The sequence below is a fragment of the Oncorhynchus nerka genome, linkage group LG9b, assembly GCF_034236695.1.
Source record: "Oncorhynchus nerka isolate Pitt River linkage group LG9b, Oner_Uvic_2.0, whole genome shotgun sequence".
Classification (NCBI taxonomy): domain Eukaryota; kingdom Metazoa; phylum Chordata; class Actinopteri; order Salmoniformes; family Salmonidae; genus Oncorhynchus; species Oncorhynchus nerka.
The window spans coordinates 24,852,073-24,871,623 of NC_088424.1; the positions used below are offsets into that span (position 1 = coordinate 24,852,073).

Genomic DNA, 19,551 nt, shown 5'->3' on the forward strand with positions numbered 1-19,551 from the left:
GAAAGAGTTCTAAACCTCTCTGCCAATAACAGATAGTTTTCCCCTCCATTCAGAACACTTCCAAACAAACAGTGATCAAATTCTTGCTTGAGAAATTGCTATTTGCTAAGAAGCTATTTTTGTTTTTCTTTCATCAGTTTAATTGAAAACAATCACAGTAAGGTATTTAATTGTTACCCAGAAATGATTTGATATTGAAATTAAATAACTGCTGCACTGGACTCTATTGAATGGTTTTAAGTTATCTGAGCACTGTGTTTGGACACAGGCAGTGTGACAGACATTGTTCTGGAGCCCTCTGATGGTACTTCTAGTTGGGTGGGTAGACGTCTGATGTCCTGTGGAAATGGATGTCACATGACAGTGAGTTTGTAGACGAAGTGATCTCTCTGGACTTAATGAATGTTTCTCTGCTCAGTAGCAGGAGCTCAGCATTATACTGAGACATGGGTGTTTTAAAATAGTAGAAAGCGTGCTAAGTTTCAAAGACTGGTTATCAGCAATGTAGGGCTATCCCGGCTAATTAGAATCTTGGTCGCCTGAATGGTCGGGAAAAAAACGACTATTGCTCAAAATGTTTAAATGGATTTTCTCCATATATGGACACCCTGTGTTTTAATAAAATCAACTATATGCATTGAGCTTGTCTGATCCTTTAAGCTTACAGTTTGATTCCTCGAGGGCACCAGAGATCTAGATAATCAGAAGAAAAAAACTTAACCTGAACCAACTATTCTCTTAACGCTCCTACTGGCTTTTGCAGATTCTGCCATTACTCTCCTGAAGTTGCCGGTAATAGGCTACACGAGGAGTCTGCAACCTTTCTCATGTGGAATGCCAATTTATCTTAATTTCTACCGATCTGTGTGCCAGTTAAGGTTTTGATAAGCACATCTTCGTGAAACCGTTTCATTAAATTTACAATAACGTCTTCATATCTCAATCATTGTCATGTGGTTAATCACATCTCTATCCAGCACCTCAAATGTTCTACTGCTTGAGCTCCTATTCCACTTATAGAATATTAGCTCAAAAGTATTGTGGAGCTCCTGCACCTAAATATAAACAGTACCTTCACCCAAAATGAGTACCAGAACCTATTTCAGTCCAAGTCAAACACTGATAAGAAGCCTATTTTATCATGTTTCCACTGGATCAGAGCATGACATTTTTAACTTTCATGCTGAGTGGTTATCGAAAGGGAGACAGCTGGAAAGATTTTTCAAATACTTTGAACTATTGTAATTCTCAGTGGATGTAAAAACAGACTTTGTTTGCGTCCTGTTTCAGGTGAAGAAACATAACATTGGGAAGCTCCACAAGTCATTAGTGGTGATGCGTTAAGCCAATCAGAAATACAATCAGATCCTCAAATGGGCACATATGTGCGCAGGCCAGGTAGCCTATAGGCCTACTTCTAAACTCAGCAAAAAAAGAAACGTCCTCACTATCAACGTCCTTATTTTCAGCAAACTTAACATGTGTAAATATTTGTATGAACATAACAACATTCAACAACTGAGACATAAACTGAACAAGTTCCACAGTCAGGTGACTAACAGAAATGGAATAATCTGTCCCTGAACAAAGGGGGGTTCAAAAAGTAATAGTCAGTATCTGGTGTGGCCACCAGCTGCAATAAGTACTGCAGTGCATCTCCTCATGGACTGCACCAGATTTGCCAGCTCTTGCTGTGAGATGTTACCCCACTCTTCCACCAAGGCACCTGCAATTTCCCGGACATTTCTGGTGGGAATGGCCCTAGCCCTCACCCTCCGATCCAACAGGTCCCTGACGTGCTCAATGGGATTGAGATCCGGGCTCTTCACAACATCGATGGCATCATGAGAAAGGAAAATTATGTGGTTATATCGAAGCAACATCTCAAGACATCAGTCAGGAAGTTAAAGCTTGGTAGAAAATGGGTCTTCCAAATGGACAATGACCCCAAGCATTCTTCCAAAGTTGTGGTGAAATGGCTTAAGGACAACAAAGTGAAGGTATTGGAGTGGCCATCACAAGCCCTGACCTCAATCCAATAGAAGATTTGTTGGGCAGAACTGAAAAAGCCTGTGCGAGCAAGGAAGCCTACAAACCTGACTCACTTACACCAGCTCTGTCAGGAGGAATGGGCCAACATTCACCCAACTTATTGTGGGAAGCTTGTGGAAGGCTACCCAAAACATTTGACTCAAGTTAAACAATTTAAAGGCAATGCTAGCAAATACTAAATGAGTGTATGTAAACTTCTGACCCACTGGTAATGTGATGAAAGAAATAAATGAAATAAATAATTCTCTCTACTATTATTCTGACATTTCACGTTCTTAAAATAAAGTGGAGATCCTAACTGACCTTAGACAGGGAATATTTACTAGGATTAAATGTCAGGAATTGTGAAAGACGGAGTTTAAATGTATTTGGCTAAGGCATTTAGCTAAGACTCCTGAACAGGTCATCAAATGGCTACAATTTGCATTGTGACCCCCCCCCCCACAACCCCTCTTTTTATACTGCTGCTACTATCTGTTTATGATATATGCATAGTCACTTGAACCATATGTGCATACTACCTCAATCAGCCTGACTAACCGGTGTCTGTATGTAGCCTCGCTACTGTATATAGCCTGTCTTTTTTTACTATTGTTTTTATTTTTTTACCTACCTATTGTTCCCCTAATACTTCTTTTTTTGCACTATTGGTTAGAGCCTGAAGTAAGCATTTCACTGTAAGGTCTACACCTGTTGTATTCGGCACACGTGACAAATAAACTTTGATTTGATTGTGTAAGTAAGCTTCCGACTTCAACTGTAAGTGTGCCTTGAATTTAAATAAATGAGACTGTGTCACCAGCAAAGCACCATCACACCACCTCCTCCATGCTTCACGGTGGGAACCACACATGCAGAGATCCTCCGTTTACCTACTCGGCGTCTCACAAGGACACAGCGGTTGGAACCAAAAATCTCATTTTGACTCATCAGACCAAAGGACAGATTTCCACCTGTCTAATGTCCATTGCTTGTGTTTCTTGTCCCAAGCAAGTCTTCTTATTGGTGTCCTTTAGTAGTGGTTTCTTTGCAGCAATTCGTCCATGAAGACCTGATTCACGCAGTCTCCTCTGAACTGTTGATGTTGAGATGTGTCTGTTACTTGAACTCTGAAGCATTTATTTGGGCTGCAATTTCTGAGGCTGGTAACTCTATTGAACTTATCCTCTGCAGCAGAGGTAACTCTCTGTCTTCCTTTCCTGTGGCGGTCCTCATGAGAGCCAGTTTCATCATAGCTCTTGATGGTTTTTGCGACTGAATATTTCTTCAAGTGCGAAGTTCTTAATGTTCTGCATTGAGTGACCTTCATGTCTTAAAATAATGATGGATTGTCATTTCTCTTAGCCCTATTTGGCAAGAACAGCTCAAATAAGCAATCTTCTGTATTACCCCCCCCCCCCACACACACCTTGTCACAACAACTGATTGGCTCAAATGCATTAAGAAAGATTTACAAATGTACTTTTATCAAGGTACACCTGTTAATTGAAAATGCATTCCAGGTGACTACTTTATGAGCTGGTTGAGAAAATGCCAAGAGTGTGCAAAGCTGTCATCAAGACATGGTGGCTACTTGGAAGAATCTCAACTATAAAATATGTGTCCAAACATTTGACTGGTTGTGTGTAAAGTGCATTCAGAAAGTTTTCAGACCCCTTGACTTTCTTCACATTTTGTTACATTTTAGAATAACGCTGTAATGTATTAAATCACTTTTTTTCTCCCCTCATCAATCTACAGTCAATACCTCCCATAATGACAAAGCAAAAACAGGTTATATGTATGTGTTACTGCTCAACTAAAACTATCTCGGTTGACCAACAGCCTGAAGACCAAACAATCGACCAGTTGTCTAATTGGGGTCGGCCCTACAGAGATGTTTAGACAACTTCTTGGTTGTGCAATCTCTTACTATATGTGTCGTCTTTGGTTTTGAGTTGGTAGCGGTTTTGTTCAGCTTTTTCTCACTTCTATCATGCTTTTCTACAAAGCAAGCATCTCTTTCTTCTCAGTCTTTAAGTGCCTTCAGTAGTTATTTTCCCAACAACCTCAGTCTTTTTCTCTGAATTATAGGATTTGATTCCTTCTTGATATATATTTTTTCAACTGTTTGTAGTGAATTAACGCTTGCAAGAAAGGCATTTCACTTGTGCATGTGACCATTTACTTAACTTGAACCACCGGTCTTTCCTCATGTTTTGAACTAGCTGATAGATTTGTTTATAAAACTCTCCAATCTGACTAGCTTGCCTAAACACGCTGTTGTGCAATAAGAACGTTTGTTGGCAAACAGAGAAGTAGGGTGTGTTCTTTCTCTCTCAGATTTGTTACAGGATTGGCCAAACAGAAATATCTGTAGAGTAGGGCCAGTCTTAAGCTAATATCATCCTCAAACATTGTGGAAAAGAAATTAGAGGCTCAGGACTGATTTGGTGATATGTTGTACAGTACCAGTATATCTGGACCAATAAGGAATGTTCTCCCAAATGCACTGTAGGCGTGGTTGTAATTTGCGCTTGGCAATCCTTTGAGTTCGTAGCCTGTTTTCTGTCACCTAAACACTTCTCTGCAATATTTTACTGTTTCATCTAAAAACACTGCTAGTGTTTTATCACAACATTTTCGCATTTGCTTATTAATATATAGTAGCACAATCCCCAATAGGCTTTAATTTACAGTGGGGCAAAAAAGTATGTAGTCAGCCACCAATTGTGCAAGTTCTCCCACTTAAGATGAGAGGCCTGTAATTTTCATCATAGGTACACTTCAACTATGACAGACAAAATGAGAAGAAAAAAAATATCCAGAAAATCACATTGTCGGATTTTTAATTTATTTGCAAATTATGGTGGAAAATGAGTATTTGGTCAATAACAAAAGTTTATCTCAATACTTTGTTATATACCCTTTGTTGGCAATGACAGAGGTCAAATGTTTTCTGTCTTCACAAGGTTTTCACACACTGTTGCTGGTATTTTGGCCCATTCCTCCATGCAGATCTCTTCTAGAGCAGTGATGTTTTGGGGCTGTTGCTGGGCAACACAGACTTTCAACTCCCTTCAAAGATTTTCTATGGGGTTGAGATCTGGAGACTGGCTAGGCCACTCCAGGACCTTGAAATGCTTCTTACGAAGCCACTACTTCGTTGCCCGGGCGGTGTATTTGGGATCATTGTCATGCTGAAAGACCCAGCCACGTTTCATCTTCAATGCCCTTGCTGATGGAAGGAGGTTTTCACTCAAAATCTCATGATACATGGCCCCATTCATTCTTTCCTTTACACGGATCAGTCGTCCTGGTCCCTTTGCAGAAAAACAGCCCCAAAGTATGATGTTTCCACCCCCATGCTTCACAGTAGATATGGTGTTCTTTGGATGCAACTCAGCATTCTTTGTCCTCCAAACACGACGAGTTGAGTTTTTACCAAAAAGTTCTATTTTGGTTTCATCTGACCATATGACATTCTCCCAATCATCTTCTGGATCATCCAAATGCTCTCTAGCAAACTTCAGACGGGCCTGGACATGTACTGGCTTAAGCAGGGGGACACGTATGCTGGCACTGCAGGATTTTGAGTCCCTGGCGGCGTAGTGTGTTACTGATGGTAGGCTTTGTTACTTTGGTCCCAGCTCTCTGCAGGTCATTCACTAGGTCCCCTGTGTGGTTCTGGGTTTTTCGCTCACCGTTCTTGTGATCATTTTCACCCAACGGTGTGAGATCTTGCATGGAGCCCCAGATCGAGGGAGATTATCAGTGGTCTTGTATGTCTTCCATTTCCTAATAAATGCTCCCACAGTTGATTTCTTCAAACCAAGCTGCTTACCTATTGCAGATTCAGTCTTCCCAGCCTGGTGCAGGTCTACCATTTTGTTTCTGGTGTCCTTTGGTTGGTCTTGGCCATAGTGGAGTTTGAAGTGTGACTGTTTGAGGTTGTGGACAGGTGTCTTTTATACTGATAACAAGTTCAAACAGGTGCCATTAATACAGGTAACGAGTGGAGGATAGAGGAGGCTCTTAAATAAGAAGTTACAGATCTGTGAGAGCCAGAAATCTTGCTTGTTTGTTGGTGACCAAATACTTGTTTTCCACCATAATTTGCAAATAAATTCATTCAAAGTCCTACAATGTGATTTTCTGGATTTTTTCCCCCTCATTTTGTTTGTCATAGTTGAAGTGTACCTATGATGAAAATTACCCCACTATATACGTGTATGAAATTTTCTCATTTTCAGCCTCTCACTTTTACCCATATTTTTTTGCAACACAGGTTGTTGCACTGTTTTTTCACTGACCGACAGGTACGGCTTAAAATTAGGCAGCCTTACTCTGTTTCCCCTTCAGACATGTTTGACGGAGCTCCTTCTCAATCTGTAGCACATTTACCCACAACACAAAGCAAGGCTTTAACCTATTTCCCAGATAGGCAGTCCACTGTAAGCTAGATGGTGTCCTACAGTCATCTGTAATACTATTGAACACAGGGGTTAATGTTCTTGGTCACTGCAACGGAGTTCTGTCATATGGGATTTTTTTTTTTTTATTATCGAAAAGGACTGGAATAGGTAAAACTTTGAAGTTTAATGGGGGCCCCCCGAGTGGCGCTTTGACAAGGTTGTCAGGTGTACGCGTTTCCCCCAACACATTGGTGCGGCTGGCTTCCAGGTTAAGTGGGCATTGTGTCAAGAAGCGGTTGGTTGTTGTGTTTTTCGGAGGACGTAGTTAGAGCATTGTGAGGAATCCTGTGTCACCCCCAGGTGCTCTGTCATTTGCCATCTGGCCTTATCAACCCCTAAAACCAGCCAATGGTGTTATTGGCTGGATAGAGCTCACAACATGATACTTCCTTGTGATGCTTGGGGAGTAGTGAACTCTAGTTCAACTAGTAATTTAACTACATTTTGCAGTAGCTTCGTGGTAGTTTAACTAAATTCAAATCTAGGTAGCGTTTTCAGTTAACTTTTTTTGCAGTGTAGCTAACTACTGGAACTGCACACTACTTTTTTTGCAAAAAAAAAAAAGAAAATATGGGTGAAGTAGGCAATTTCCTTTTTTGGAACCAGACCTGCCTCGTTCCTACTTTGTGTTCAAAAGGCTAAGTTACACATTCTGTTAACTTATGACCCCAAAGTGAACAGTTCTTGCAATTTGTAGTCTTGACATTTTCAGAATTACATATGATCATTTTTCACAAAGTAGTTTAGTGATGAGCTACGTTTCCAAAGTAACTTTTTAAATAAACCAGTTTTTTTCAAATAGTAGCTTAACTTCTTCCAGTGTGAAGTAATCGGTAGCTTGGTAAACTTTATTTTCAGAGAAGCTTCCCCAACACTGGGTGGTACTACTGTACGCATGCAGTTCCACGGGGTAATGTGATAGGTCACATGGTTTCATATCTCAGACAAAGAGAAGTGACTTCACCAATGCCGTGGGCATCTCCTACAGACTGTCAAGCCTTATATATTCCACACAGGCTCTCATGAATTATAAATCAAACAAATGGAAATTGTGAGGTGAAACAACATTTTTATTTTATGCTAATGTGGACTTGTGGTTTCTTTGACTACAGTCCACAAAGCCTCTGTCACAATATTCCCAGGTGTCAAAATATCATTCTGCTTAACTGTATAGTGACACATCGTGCATAAACAAACAAGGTATTTGCATGAGTGTATGTCAATTAATTACCTTCCCCTCTCTTCTATCTCAGGGAGAGGTCTGCAGCCACTCTGTCAGCCCAACTAAAGGACTCTTTGTGAGGGGTGGTCCTGCCGGTGTCAGCCAACCCTCCAGTCCCATGGCTGCCCAGTCCCAGATCAGCCCTGGCTCATCCAGAACCATTTCCCCCTACCTCTCCACCCACCAGGTCCCCTCACCACCCAAATCCCCCCTTTGCCTCAGCTTCAGTGGTATATTCCGCTCTTCGCCCAACTCATCATCCAACTCTAGCATCAAGCTCTTTTCTAGGACCAGGAAAGGTAATACAAATAAATATATTTCAAAGAGCCGACTGTTTCCTGTATTTGCTGAAAAACCTCAAGGCAGGAAGTTATCAGCATTATTGTGGTCTTAGACTTTGATTTTGACATAATTCAGTCATTGATAATTATGTGCAGACACACTGTAATAATATGGAATAAATACCATAGCAAACACAGATAGCTCATCAAAAGAAAATGGGCCTAGACAGTCCTAGTGCATTAGTGCTAAAAAACCCTGCAAGAGCTGTAGGGGGCAGCAGTCCCCTTCTGGAAAGCAAAAACAATGCAAACCTCACAATCTTATTGCCATGTCCTGAGAGCTCAGTGACCCATCATGACCAAGACCATTCTGGGTCTTAAGCTTAGAGAGGGCCATACAGTATTATTCAAGGACTGCAGACAGATGTGCTTCCTTCCTTATTTAGACTCTTATCAGTGTCAACAACTTCCTCTTGGGGTTAAAAGAAAAAGTGACAACATAGAGGGCTTTGTTTAGCTTATGTTTTCTGGCTTTCATGGGTGGCCTCTAAAGCCAGAATGTCATATTGTCTTGCTGGCCTCTGGGATTCATTGAACTAGTCCAAGCACATGTTTTCTAGCTAATCTCCATAGAATTATGAATTATTAGGACAAACTTACATTGTGAATGATACTATTGCATGTCACCACCAGAGTTAAGAGTCAACACGCAACCCTGGTAGTAATGTTGATTACTATTTACTCTTTAAAACATTAGAAAGGTCTTGGACAACAGCTACAGTACTAAAGGAAACTGTCAATTTAAAAATAATTGAACAGTCATGACTGTTTAAACCAGTGTTATGATTATGACAGTGTTATGTAGCCTTTATGACTTTAGGTTTCAAGTTACCAAAATAATGACTGGTTGGAAGTGATTTGTTGAGTAGTAGAGAGTAGCTTCCTTGTCAAATGGCCAGAGTGCAGAGTTAACCGAAGGACTTAAGCTCTTCAGTCTCGGTACTTGTATAGTTAATGGTCTAATTCAAATCAGTCTGTTGTGCATAGAAATACTTTGGTAAAACACCTAAAAGGAGAGTCACTTTCCCTGGCTGGTGTTCACCCATTCTTCCCAGTTCCTATGAATTCTTGTTTGGCAGCTTTATAATGTAAAATTCCATCTGGGGCCAAGCCTTAGCTTGGGGCAAGCTCTGTTTTCTCCTGAAGATTAATATGGGTCACCAACAGTACTGAAACTCATACAGTGACTGGGGCCACGACTCTTGAAGGTTCATGGTGTATTTAAACTATTGTTGTAATCGAGCATCAGTTGCCACAAGAGTGTGCTATGCCCTGTTAATTTCTTGCTCTCTTCCATCCATCCATCACTTTATAAGAAATTGTTTGGGGCTTGGATGTCAAGAATTCTATATTTTCTACAGGGGCTTAAATGCATGGCATCTACTGACTTTTGGGTTTTATAATATAATAAGCTATTTGTACTTTTTCTCCCCCCTCCCCAGCGTAAAAACAATTGAGGTGTCATGGGAGCAGGTCAAAGTTAACACTTGACTGCTTCTCCACATTCATGCTCTGCTAAACTGTTTGACTTGTTCCGGCTGATCAGTTGCATAACCATTTGAATGGATCTGGGGTAGTGTAGAAGCCAGTCAGAGTCATAACTAACTGGGTCATCACAGGGTGTGTGGCACCCATCTGATCAGATGACTCCACCGGCGCCAGGCCAGACCAGGGAAAGACCTTGGGGCGTCCCTTCAGTCAGCTGAGGATGGTTGAGGTGATCTGGGGCTGGGATCAGCACCTTTTAAAGGTCAGTCTTCCTGAGTTCGCTACAGTACTGGGACAGTGAACTGACCTAGCTGTCGCTCTGTGAGACAGAATGTTCCACTAGAAGTACACACAGAGCCTTCACAAAGTATTCACACCCCTTTACTTTTTCCACATGTTGTATTACAGCCTGAAATGAAAATGGTTTACGTTTGGGTGTTTGTGTCACTGGCCTACACACAATACCTCATAATGTCAAAGTAGAATTGCTTTTAATTTTTCCTTAACAAATTGATCAAAAATGAAAATCTGGATTGTTTTGAGTCTATGTATTCAACCATTTTGCTATGGCAAGCCTAAATAAGTTCAGGAATAAAAATGTGCTTAACAGGTCACTTAAGTTGCATGGACTCAATAAAAGTGTTTAACATGATTATTTTGATTGACTACCTCCTCTCTGTACCCTCCACATTCAAGGTCTTTCTGTCGAGCAGTGAATTTCAAACACAGATTCAACCACAAAGACCAGAGGGCACCTATTGGTAGATGGGTATTAAAAAAATGGTGATGGTGAAGTTGTTAATTACACTTTGGATGGTGTATCAATACACCCAGTCACTACAGGGATACAGGCGTCCTTCCTAATTCACTTGGAAACTGCTCTGGGATTTCACTAAGGATGGATCAACATTTTAGTTACTCCACAATACTAACCTAATTGACAGAGTGAAAAGGAAGGAAGCCTGAACAGAATACAAATACTCAATCATTTTGTTTGCAACAAGACTCTAAAGTAATACTGCAAAAAATGTGGCAAAGCAAATAACACTGTATTCAGAACAAAATTGATGTTTAGGGCACATCCAATACAACACATCACTGAGTACCACTCTATATTTTCAAGCATAGTGGTGGCTGCATCATGTATGGGTATGCTTGTAATTGTGAAAGACTGGGGAGTTTTTAAACGGAATGGAGCTAAGCACAGCCAAAATCCTGAATGAAAACCTGCTTCAGTCTGCTTTCCACCAGTTATGGGGAGATGAATTCACCTTTCAGCAAGACAATAACCTAAAACACAAGGCCAAATCTACGCTGTAGTTGCTTACCAAGAAGACAGTGAATGATCCTGAGTGGCCAAGTTACAGTTTTGACTTAAATCTATGGCAAGACTTGGAAAAAGGGTTGTCTAGCAATGATCAACAACTAATTTGACAGAGCTTAAAGAATTTTGAAAATAATAATGTACAAACGTTTCACAATCTAGGTGTGGAAAGCTCTTAGACTTATCCAGAAAGACTCACAGCTGTAATCACTTCCAAAGGTGCTTCTACAAACTATTGTGAGTACTAAAGTAAATGAGATATTTCTGTATTTAATTTTCAATACATTTGCAAAAATGTCTAATGTTTTCACCTTGTCATTATGGGGTATTGTGTGTAGATGGGTGAGAAACGTCTATTTAAATTCAGGCTGTAGCAACAAAATGTGAAATAAGTCAAGCGGTATGAATACTTTCTGAAGGCACTATTATGACACCTTTTTGTTTTTATATAGACCAGGGTTGAGCAACTTTGATGGGGGTCACAAATAAAACAGAATTTATCATGGGGGGGGCTGCAGTGCCCCCCTCCCACATTTTAGCAGCCCCCCTTGTGACAGTGAAGGTTTAAAAAAAGCTACGCTGTTTTCAAGTTCAGTCAATTGTGCCATGGTGTAGAGAAAATGTTGCAGTTTTAAAGCAAGTTTGCTGCAATTGTACACGTTTTGCCAAAGGGTGGAGGCAAATGTTAGCTGTGTTTTTTTAATATGATAGTTGATGATCAATGGGCCCACCCCCGGCCGGTATTTCAACATTGCTTACAACGTTTACATAGCTATACTAACTTGGTGTAAAAATACTTTAAAGTTCTACTTAAGTTGTTTTTTTGGGGGGTATCTGTACTTTACTATTTATTTGACTACTTTTACTTCACTACATTCCTTAAGAAAATATTGTACTTTACTCCATACATGTCCCTTGATACCCAAAAGTACTTGTTACATTTTGAATGCTTAGCAGAACAGGACAATAGTACAATTCACTCACTTATCAACCGAACATCCCCGGTCATTCCTACTGCCTCTGATCTGGCGGACTCATTAAACACACACACGCTTTCTGTAAATAAAAAAACAAGAAAATGGTGCCATCTGGTATCTTTACTTTTACTCAAGTATGACAGTTGCATACTTATTCCACCACTGCTTACCAATCTAAAACAATTTAGCTGACATGGACAAATTGAGTGACTGCTGATGCACAACAACATTTCGAAATAACACCTCATGTAATTCTATTATTGTAACTTGTTTTTTTTTGTGAAATAGATCCGCGGGCCTACAAAAGGGGGGCTTGTAGGATGCCAGTAGCCCGTCCCTGATTTAGATCTAGTGTTATGAGTATGTACACGTGAAGACCGAGACAGATGTGAGTGGTGATTTGAACGTGTTCGTTGGGGTTGAGGGGGACGCAGACACTTAGCCAATCACTTTGTGTGTCCCTCCCAGGCTGGCCTCCTTTTTATAGGCTGCTGAAATGCGTACTATTTTAGACGCCACCCACAGCTGCACCTGACGCCACTACTAGAGCTCTGCAGAGAGAGGAGCAAAATAGAGCAGAGCGAGAGACAGTCCAACCAAAACAGAGCGGAAAGAGAGGAGGAGCAGAGTGAAATTCAGCAGAGCGAGAGGAAGAGGGCCTGTGTGTGCTGTGTTAAACTGTGCTACGCTGTGCATCATCACTTGGGAGTGTTGGACCTAGTCTCACACAGAATTTCCACACGTCCTATCTTTCTTTCCCTGCTTGTGAGCTGCCACAGACACCAATACCCTGAGAGCTTTCTGGACTCACTGAGACATTTTAATGAATGAGCTTACAGAAATAAGAAAATATCAGAAGAGACCCTTAACTTTCCAAGAAATGCAAGCATGAAGACCAACCATGTCTAAATGACAGATGGCACATCAATGGGAAGGAGAAGAGGCATCTCTTAACCAGAAGAACATATCTACTCAGGAGAACAAAGAAGACCTTCATCTAAGATAGCCCATTGACTGAAGAGGGCCCTCCAATCCAAAGCACATCCTGCTAGGAAAGGTTCAGCTCTTTCCAGAAGACCAACACAAGGGCATCCAGAGCTGGAAGAGTAGCCTTGCTCATGAGACTTTCAATAACTGGTAGGGAAAGACCCTTCTCCGGATATATCTTTAATTTAATTTTGGCACAGATCTTGCAATCTTTAACACATTAGTTTTATTCTATTTATTAACATGGATCAGACGGAGTAGCTATTTCGTTACACTTTTGGGTAGAGGTGTTCTACAGTTGAGACTCGTCCCGGATGGTCATGGTTCATATTGGGTTTTGAAACCATCGCTTTAACCCGCTGGTGTCCATGAAGAGGTTCGGCAGCCTGAGGAGGAGTAAGAAGCGGAAGGAGCAGGACCTGCTAGCGGCAGGAAGACGCCAGTCAGAGCCACCATGTCTGCCTGGTAATGTCTGGGTTCGCATGATCACACTACTTCAAGTGTCTATAAACTGCATAGTATATGATGGGCCACAAGCCCTAAGATAGTGCATGTTGAACGGAGAGGAGAAAAAAACCGCAAGGAAATCAAGCTGCAGTTGCAGCTGTACAGATAACTCATCCAAAGGCTTTTGACTTCTCAAACAAGGCAGAAAGCCAGTAGTGGTGTGTGGGTAAAATCACCAGCGAAGACTAGCCATGGGTGGAAAAAGGTATATTACAACCTAATGTGTTGTGATAATTGCGTTGTTTGCTCTGTAACCGGTTAGTTCATATATATATATATATATATCTCGATCTCACACACTACCTTTCAAAAGTTTGGGTCAATTAGAAATGTCCTTGATTTTGAAAGAAAATCAAAAAAAATGTTGTCCATTTAAAATAACATCAAATTGATCAGAAATACAGTTTAGACATTGTTAATGACTATTGTTGCTTAATGACTATTGTTGGGGGGGGGTTAATGGAATATCTACATAGTGGGCCTCTGTACGCCTATCAGCAACCATCACTACTGTGTTCCAATGGAATGTTGTGTTAGCTAATCCAAGTTTATCATTTTCAAAGGCTAATTGATTATTAGAAAACCCTTTTCCAATTATGTTAGCACAGCCGAAAACTGTTGTTCTCATTAAAAAAGAAATAAAACTTACCTTTAGACTAGTTGAGTATCTGGAGCATCAACATTTGTGGGTTTGATTACAGGCTCAAAATGGCCAGAAACAAAATACTTTCTTCTGAAACTCATCAGTCTGTTCTTGTTCTGAGAAATGAAGGCTATTCCATGTGAGAAACTGAAAATCTGGTACAACGCTGTGTACTACTCCCTTCACAGAACAGCGCAAACTGTCTCTAACCAGAGTATAAACTTGGATTAGATAACACAATGTGCCATTGGAACACAGGAGTGATGGTTGCTGATAATGGGCCTCTGTATGCCTATGTAGATATTCCATAAAAGAAATCTGGGCCTTTCATTGCAGTGCTAGGATTAGGGAGGGTTTGGCCGGTAGGGATATCCTTGTCTCATCGCGCACCAGCGACTCCTGTGGCGCTGGTGCGCCAGGTGCACGGTGTTTCCCCTGACACATTGATGCGGCTGGCTTCCGGGTTGGATGCGCGCTGTGTTAAAGAAGCAGTGCGGCTTGGTTGGGTTGTGTTTCGGAGGACGCATGGCTTTCGACCTTCGTCTCTCCTGAGCCCGTACGGGAGTTGTAGCGATGAGACAAGATAGTAACTACTAACAATTGGATACCATGAAAAGGGGGTAAAATTCAAAACAAAACAAAAATCTGCCGTTTCCAGCTACAATAGTCATTTACAACATTAACAATGTCGACACTGTATTTCTGATCAATTTGATGTTATTTTAATGGACAGAAAATGTGCTTATCTTTCAAAAACAAGGACATTTCTAAGTGACCCCAAACTTTTGAACGTGTGTGTGTGTACAGGCCTAAGGTTGAGACAATAAGAAAACAGTGGCAGAATAAATTTAACCACACCTTTTTGTTTCATTACAAAACCGGAGAGCAACATCTGTCTGGTGAAGTCCACAAAACATATTCATGGTCAAGCAAGTGAATGTTTCCACTAAACAACTATGGATTTAGAACCACAGAGTTACCGCAAGTCACAAAGAAAACAAGTGCCATTTCTGCTATTCAAGCATTATTTCAACATCATCTAATATGCCTATGCTTAGTCTAATACAGTGACAACTAAAAGATACCATAAACGATTTAGTCCAAACAACGTAAGCTAAATATGATGCGGCTGTCCCTGGCACTGATGTGTACGCATGCAAGTAGAAAACGTGTTGACCCGCCCTACTTGTGGAGAGATGGCAATTCCATTATTTTTCTTGTTGCCTAAACACACTTTTAGTTTTTGTTTCCCTAGGCTACCTAGCTAAAACACTTGCCCGCTAGCCTAACTTCCTTTTCATGATCCACCAGGCCAGCTAATTAACATTAGCATACTACATCTAGCTTCCATCCTCTCAGGCCAGGGGCACAATGTATGAATTTATAGTTGGATCAGAATCACTGTTACAATCATTGGCCAGTACAGAGAATTAAGTAAAACCACAAGTCCAAATCCATATCTTCATCCATGGCTAATTTAGGTTAGGGACGATTTTGGTAGCTAGCTAGCTGAGGAGGACAACGACACAACGACACAGCAGCAATTCAAGTTTTTTTCTGTCAATGACTTTTGGCTTCTGATGTGAAGCCAAATCCAAACTGGCTTCCCTTTTTTGGTGCGCCAGGACCATTCACAGCTGAACTCACTCAGTTTACCTCAACAATGATTGGCTATTATTTTTTACTTTTTTTATCAAGAGAGGCCAAATGCTTGCTGGCTTCCCTTGCATTCAATGCCACGAGCAGCAACAATGTCATTCTCTTTTTGACCAGACAGCATCAGATAGATTGACTACACATACTGAGACAGAGGGACACTGTTTTCAGCCTCTTGCAAATTGAAGGACTTTTATAAAACACAGTGACGAAGGACACATTATTGATATGTTTCTTCTTGGTCAACATGGCTTCCCTTGAAAACCATGCATATATGCTGCAGAATGCTAACACAATATCATGCCCCGTCACCTTATTATTTCGGCCACTTGCATAACGAGCAAGTTTAAGTTAGGGGTTTCATTAACGCAGAAATCTTTGTTTTTCACGCAGGAAAAAGATCAAATGTATAAATATCCTGCTGCGTTTTGTAAACGCAGATCAGAAATGCTTATTGTAAATGTGTGCAGCAGACAGAGCTCTGACTGATATATATGTAGCTACGTTTTGCTGCTACTTTTCTCACTGTAGCCAGCCTACTTTTCTCACTGTAGCCAGCCTACTTTTCTCCGGTAAAATGCCAGATTCACTTTTAAACAAAACAATTGGAAATGTATCTGGCTACATTCTTTCTATGATAAAGATTAGAAATATGATGCCCATGCATTTTTTTCTGAAAAAAGACCTTGCTTTTTCTTTGCAAGGTAATTTACTTGTGTGGCTGCCAGCCAAATAGTGCTGCACTTCTGTTGTCATCTGATGACGACAATTAAGCTATTTTCTGCAGAACATGTTGCACTAATGTATTTTCTGTGTAGCAAAACTATAGTTGCACGTCCTTGATCACTCTATTGAAGCAAAAAAAACTTCAATAAACGTTCAATAAAGATGACCCCTGTCAATACACAACTGGACTCTCCTGCTCCAGCTTTCTCCTATTGTGCTATTTACAAACACATGACTGTTTCAACCGTTCTGGGGAACTATGGTAAGCTTCCTAATGTCAAATAATGTGACCGGTGAAATGAAGAGCGGAATCTGCTTTTTCTCCCAAATATTCAAATGTATTGAAAAAGGTGAATTATTAATTATGGAATATCAGTCGGACTCTCAGTCAGAATAAAGGTTTCTTATCCGAGCAGTTAAATGAATCCTCTACTGATTCAATAGTAGTACATTATCAACAGCATCCATTTTGTAACAAGTGCAGTAAGGTAGACATCACTCTGACCCCCTGTTTATCTGGACAGTAAAAACAGCATTCATTTTGTAATTAACACAGCACCTACATACAGGGCTGCTGACAGCTGAGGTATTTATGACTGGTGTCCCTCAGGTTTTAGACAGGGGGCTCTCGTTTGTCGCATAAAACGCCTAAAGTAGAGCGGATTAGTGTGTTGAGTGAAGCAGTAGCCAGGCAAATGGGTGGGTAACTAAGACTGCAGAAATTGCTGTTTTCTTGGAGTGTTATACATTTGTGAATAGATTGTAGGAATACAATTTAACAACAAAAATACAGTGAGGATATGAGAAATAGCCTAGCGGTTGGAGCGTTGGGCCAGTAACCGAAAGGGCGATTGTTTGACTCCCAGAGCCAACAACGTGAAAAATTTGATGTGCCCTTGAGCAAGGCTATTAACTGTAATTGTGGAGACCCTGGCCGTGACCCTACTCTGAGTGGGATATGGAAAAAACACATTTCCAATTCACACATCTGTACATGTGAAATAGGACAAATGTAGGCACCCACATTATTATTATTATTATTAAATATGGCCATTTCTGGATATATTATTTCTTCTTCAAATGTGAGTATGAAATATACTTCCAGTACTGTATAAAAAACACAACAGTAAACCAACATGTTTTGACTTTTTATATCAACTCCTAAATCAAGATATAGATTGATCTCATTTTTGGGGGGGAATAAATAGAATGGTAATTCATAGTCCTTCTACTTGAACATGGTGATAATCCAACTCTGTTATTCTTTGCCCACATTGGCTAGTCTCGGTGGAATCGTCGCTGCTCTATTTTGGAACGTTAAACTATATGAAAATAGACAGTGGCCCGGCTGGCGGTGGCGCCTCTCCTTCCAGAGTCTCAGGGAGAGGGCAGCCTGGTATCAAATGTCAGTCGGAGGTGCATCAGGAGACATGATGCTTGAGTCAATACATTGCATTCAGTGCAAAAACATATGTGGCAGACAGACATATACAGATGTATTGCCAGCAGCATACCACCCTGCATCCCACTGCTGGCTTGCTTCTGAAGCTAAGTAGGGTTGGTCCCTGGATGGGAGACCAGTTGCTGCTGGAAGTGGTGTTGGAAGGCCAGTAGGAGGCACCCTTTCCTTTGGTCTAAAAAAATATCCCAATGATTGGGGACATTGCCCTGTGTAGGGTGCTGTCTTTTGGATGGGACGTTAAACGGGGTGTCCTGACTCTCTGTGGTCACCAAAGCTCTCATGGCATGTAATTGTAAGAGTAGGGGTGTTAATTCCGGTGTCCTGGCTAAATTCCTAATCTGGTCTTCATACTATCACGGTCACCTAATCATCCCCAGTTTACAATTGGCCTGTTCACTCCCCCCACCCCCCCTCTCCCCTGTAACTATTCCCCAGGTTGTTGCTGTAAATGAGAATATGTTCTCAGTCAACTTACCTGGTAAAATAAGGGTTCAATAAAAAATAAAAATAAATAAAAAAATATTTAAAAATAAATATATATATATATATATATATATATATATATATATATAGTTTCTAGAACTTCAGTATATAGTTTCTAGAACTGCAAGACCATTGTGTCCAATTTGAGGTCAAACATGCTTTTGGGCCGATTGACTTCAAATTTCATATGCCAGGTCATGACGGTCCCCCCGGTCACATGTATAATTCAACCCTCTTAATCCTTCGAAATGGCCCCTACAACCCCCAATTAAGTCAATTATTTTATCACAGGAAATTCAATGACTCTTTTAACGGACTCTCTTTAAGGGACTCTCTTTAAGGGACTCTTTAACAATACCCTGAGTTTCAAGTCTTTGCGTTTAAGAATTTACCATTCTACAGAGGATGGAACATGGAAGACAGTGCAGGGAGAGAATGACCATGTTGAGGATGAATTAATCCACTTCCTATTAACACAGGGCATCGCTATAAGGTCACAATGGGGTATGTTAGCTAGCTATATCACAGTCCACTGGGCATCATGGTTATGTAAGCAGTGTAGGGGATGATTTTCTATGGAAGAAAGGCCTTGTTCTCTGTGGGACCAAGTTTTCACTGTGAAGAGTTCATTTGACATGGTCAGGTGTAGGCTTGCGTTCATCGGGAGCGTCTGCTGAATGATCCCATACTTGAATTGTATGTCTAGCCTCAACCGTTTTGCCAATGTCACTCAAAAGCATCTTAACTCCGCTTCAAGTGAGGCATACCTTTCTGCCATGTAGTGTTAATAATTGTTAATTGAGTTCGAGTTATGTCAATTTAGATTGAAACCTAAACCTAGATTCAAGTCCTCATCCCAGCTCAACCGGTTCTTAACTGACTTGCATTGTTAAATAAAGGTTAAAACAAATATAATAATATATCTCCTTTTAACCCTGGGCTTTTCTCAATTAGATTTGCTCACCTGCTTCCTTTCTAATCCGTCCTCTCTAGCCTCCTTTTGGAAAAGGTCAAAGTTAATCGAGGAGTGAACATGGATGGAAATGCACTTCCCCACTCGCATGTCATCAGGCAAATGTCCTTTTATAGGGGTGGATCCCAAAATAAATGTGTAAAGTGATCAAATTAAGTTAGTTTTGAAAGAGACATTTTAGAGAGAAACCAATAAGTAGCATATTGATTTTAAACGTGTGCATGTTTTTCTCTGACAAAACAAAAGCTGATTCAAA

General features: G+C 40.7%; 1 protein-coding gene across 1 annotated transcript in view; it reads left to right on the forward strand.

The window, feature by feature from the left end:
• The window catches only part of LOC115114493 (5'-AMP-activated protein kinase subunit gamma-1-like), a 38,911-nt gene that overhangs the window by 2,484 nt on the left and 16,876 nt on the right, over positions 1-19,551 (forward strand). The window contains exon 3 of the mRNA XM_065013454.1: positions 7,760-8,027. Coding sequence (XP_064869526.1) covers positions 7,760-8,027 — 268 coding nt within the window. The remainder of the gene's footprint in view (positions 1-7,759; positions 8,028-19,551) is intronic.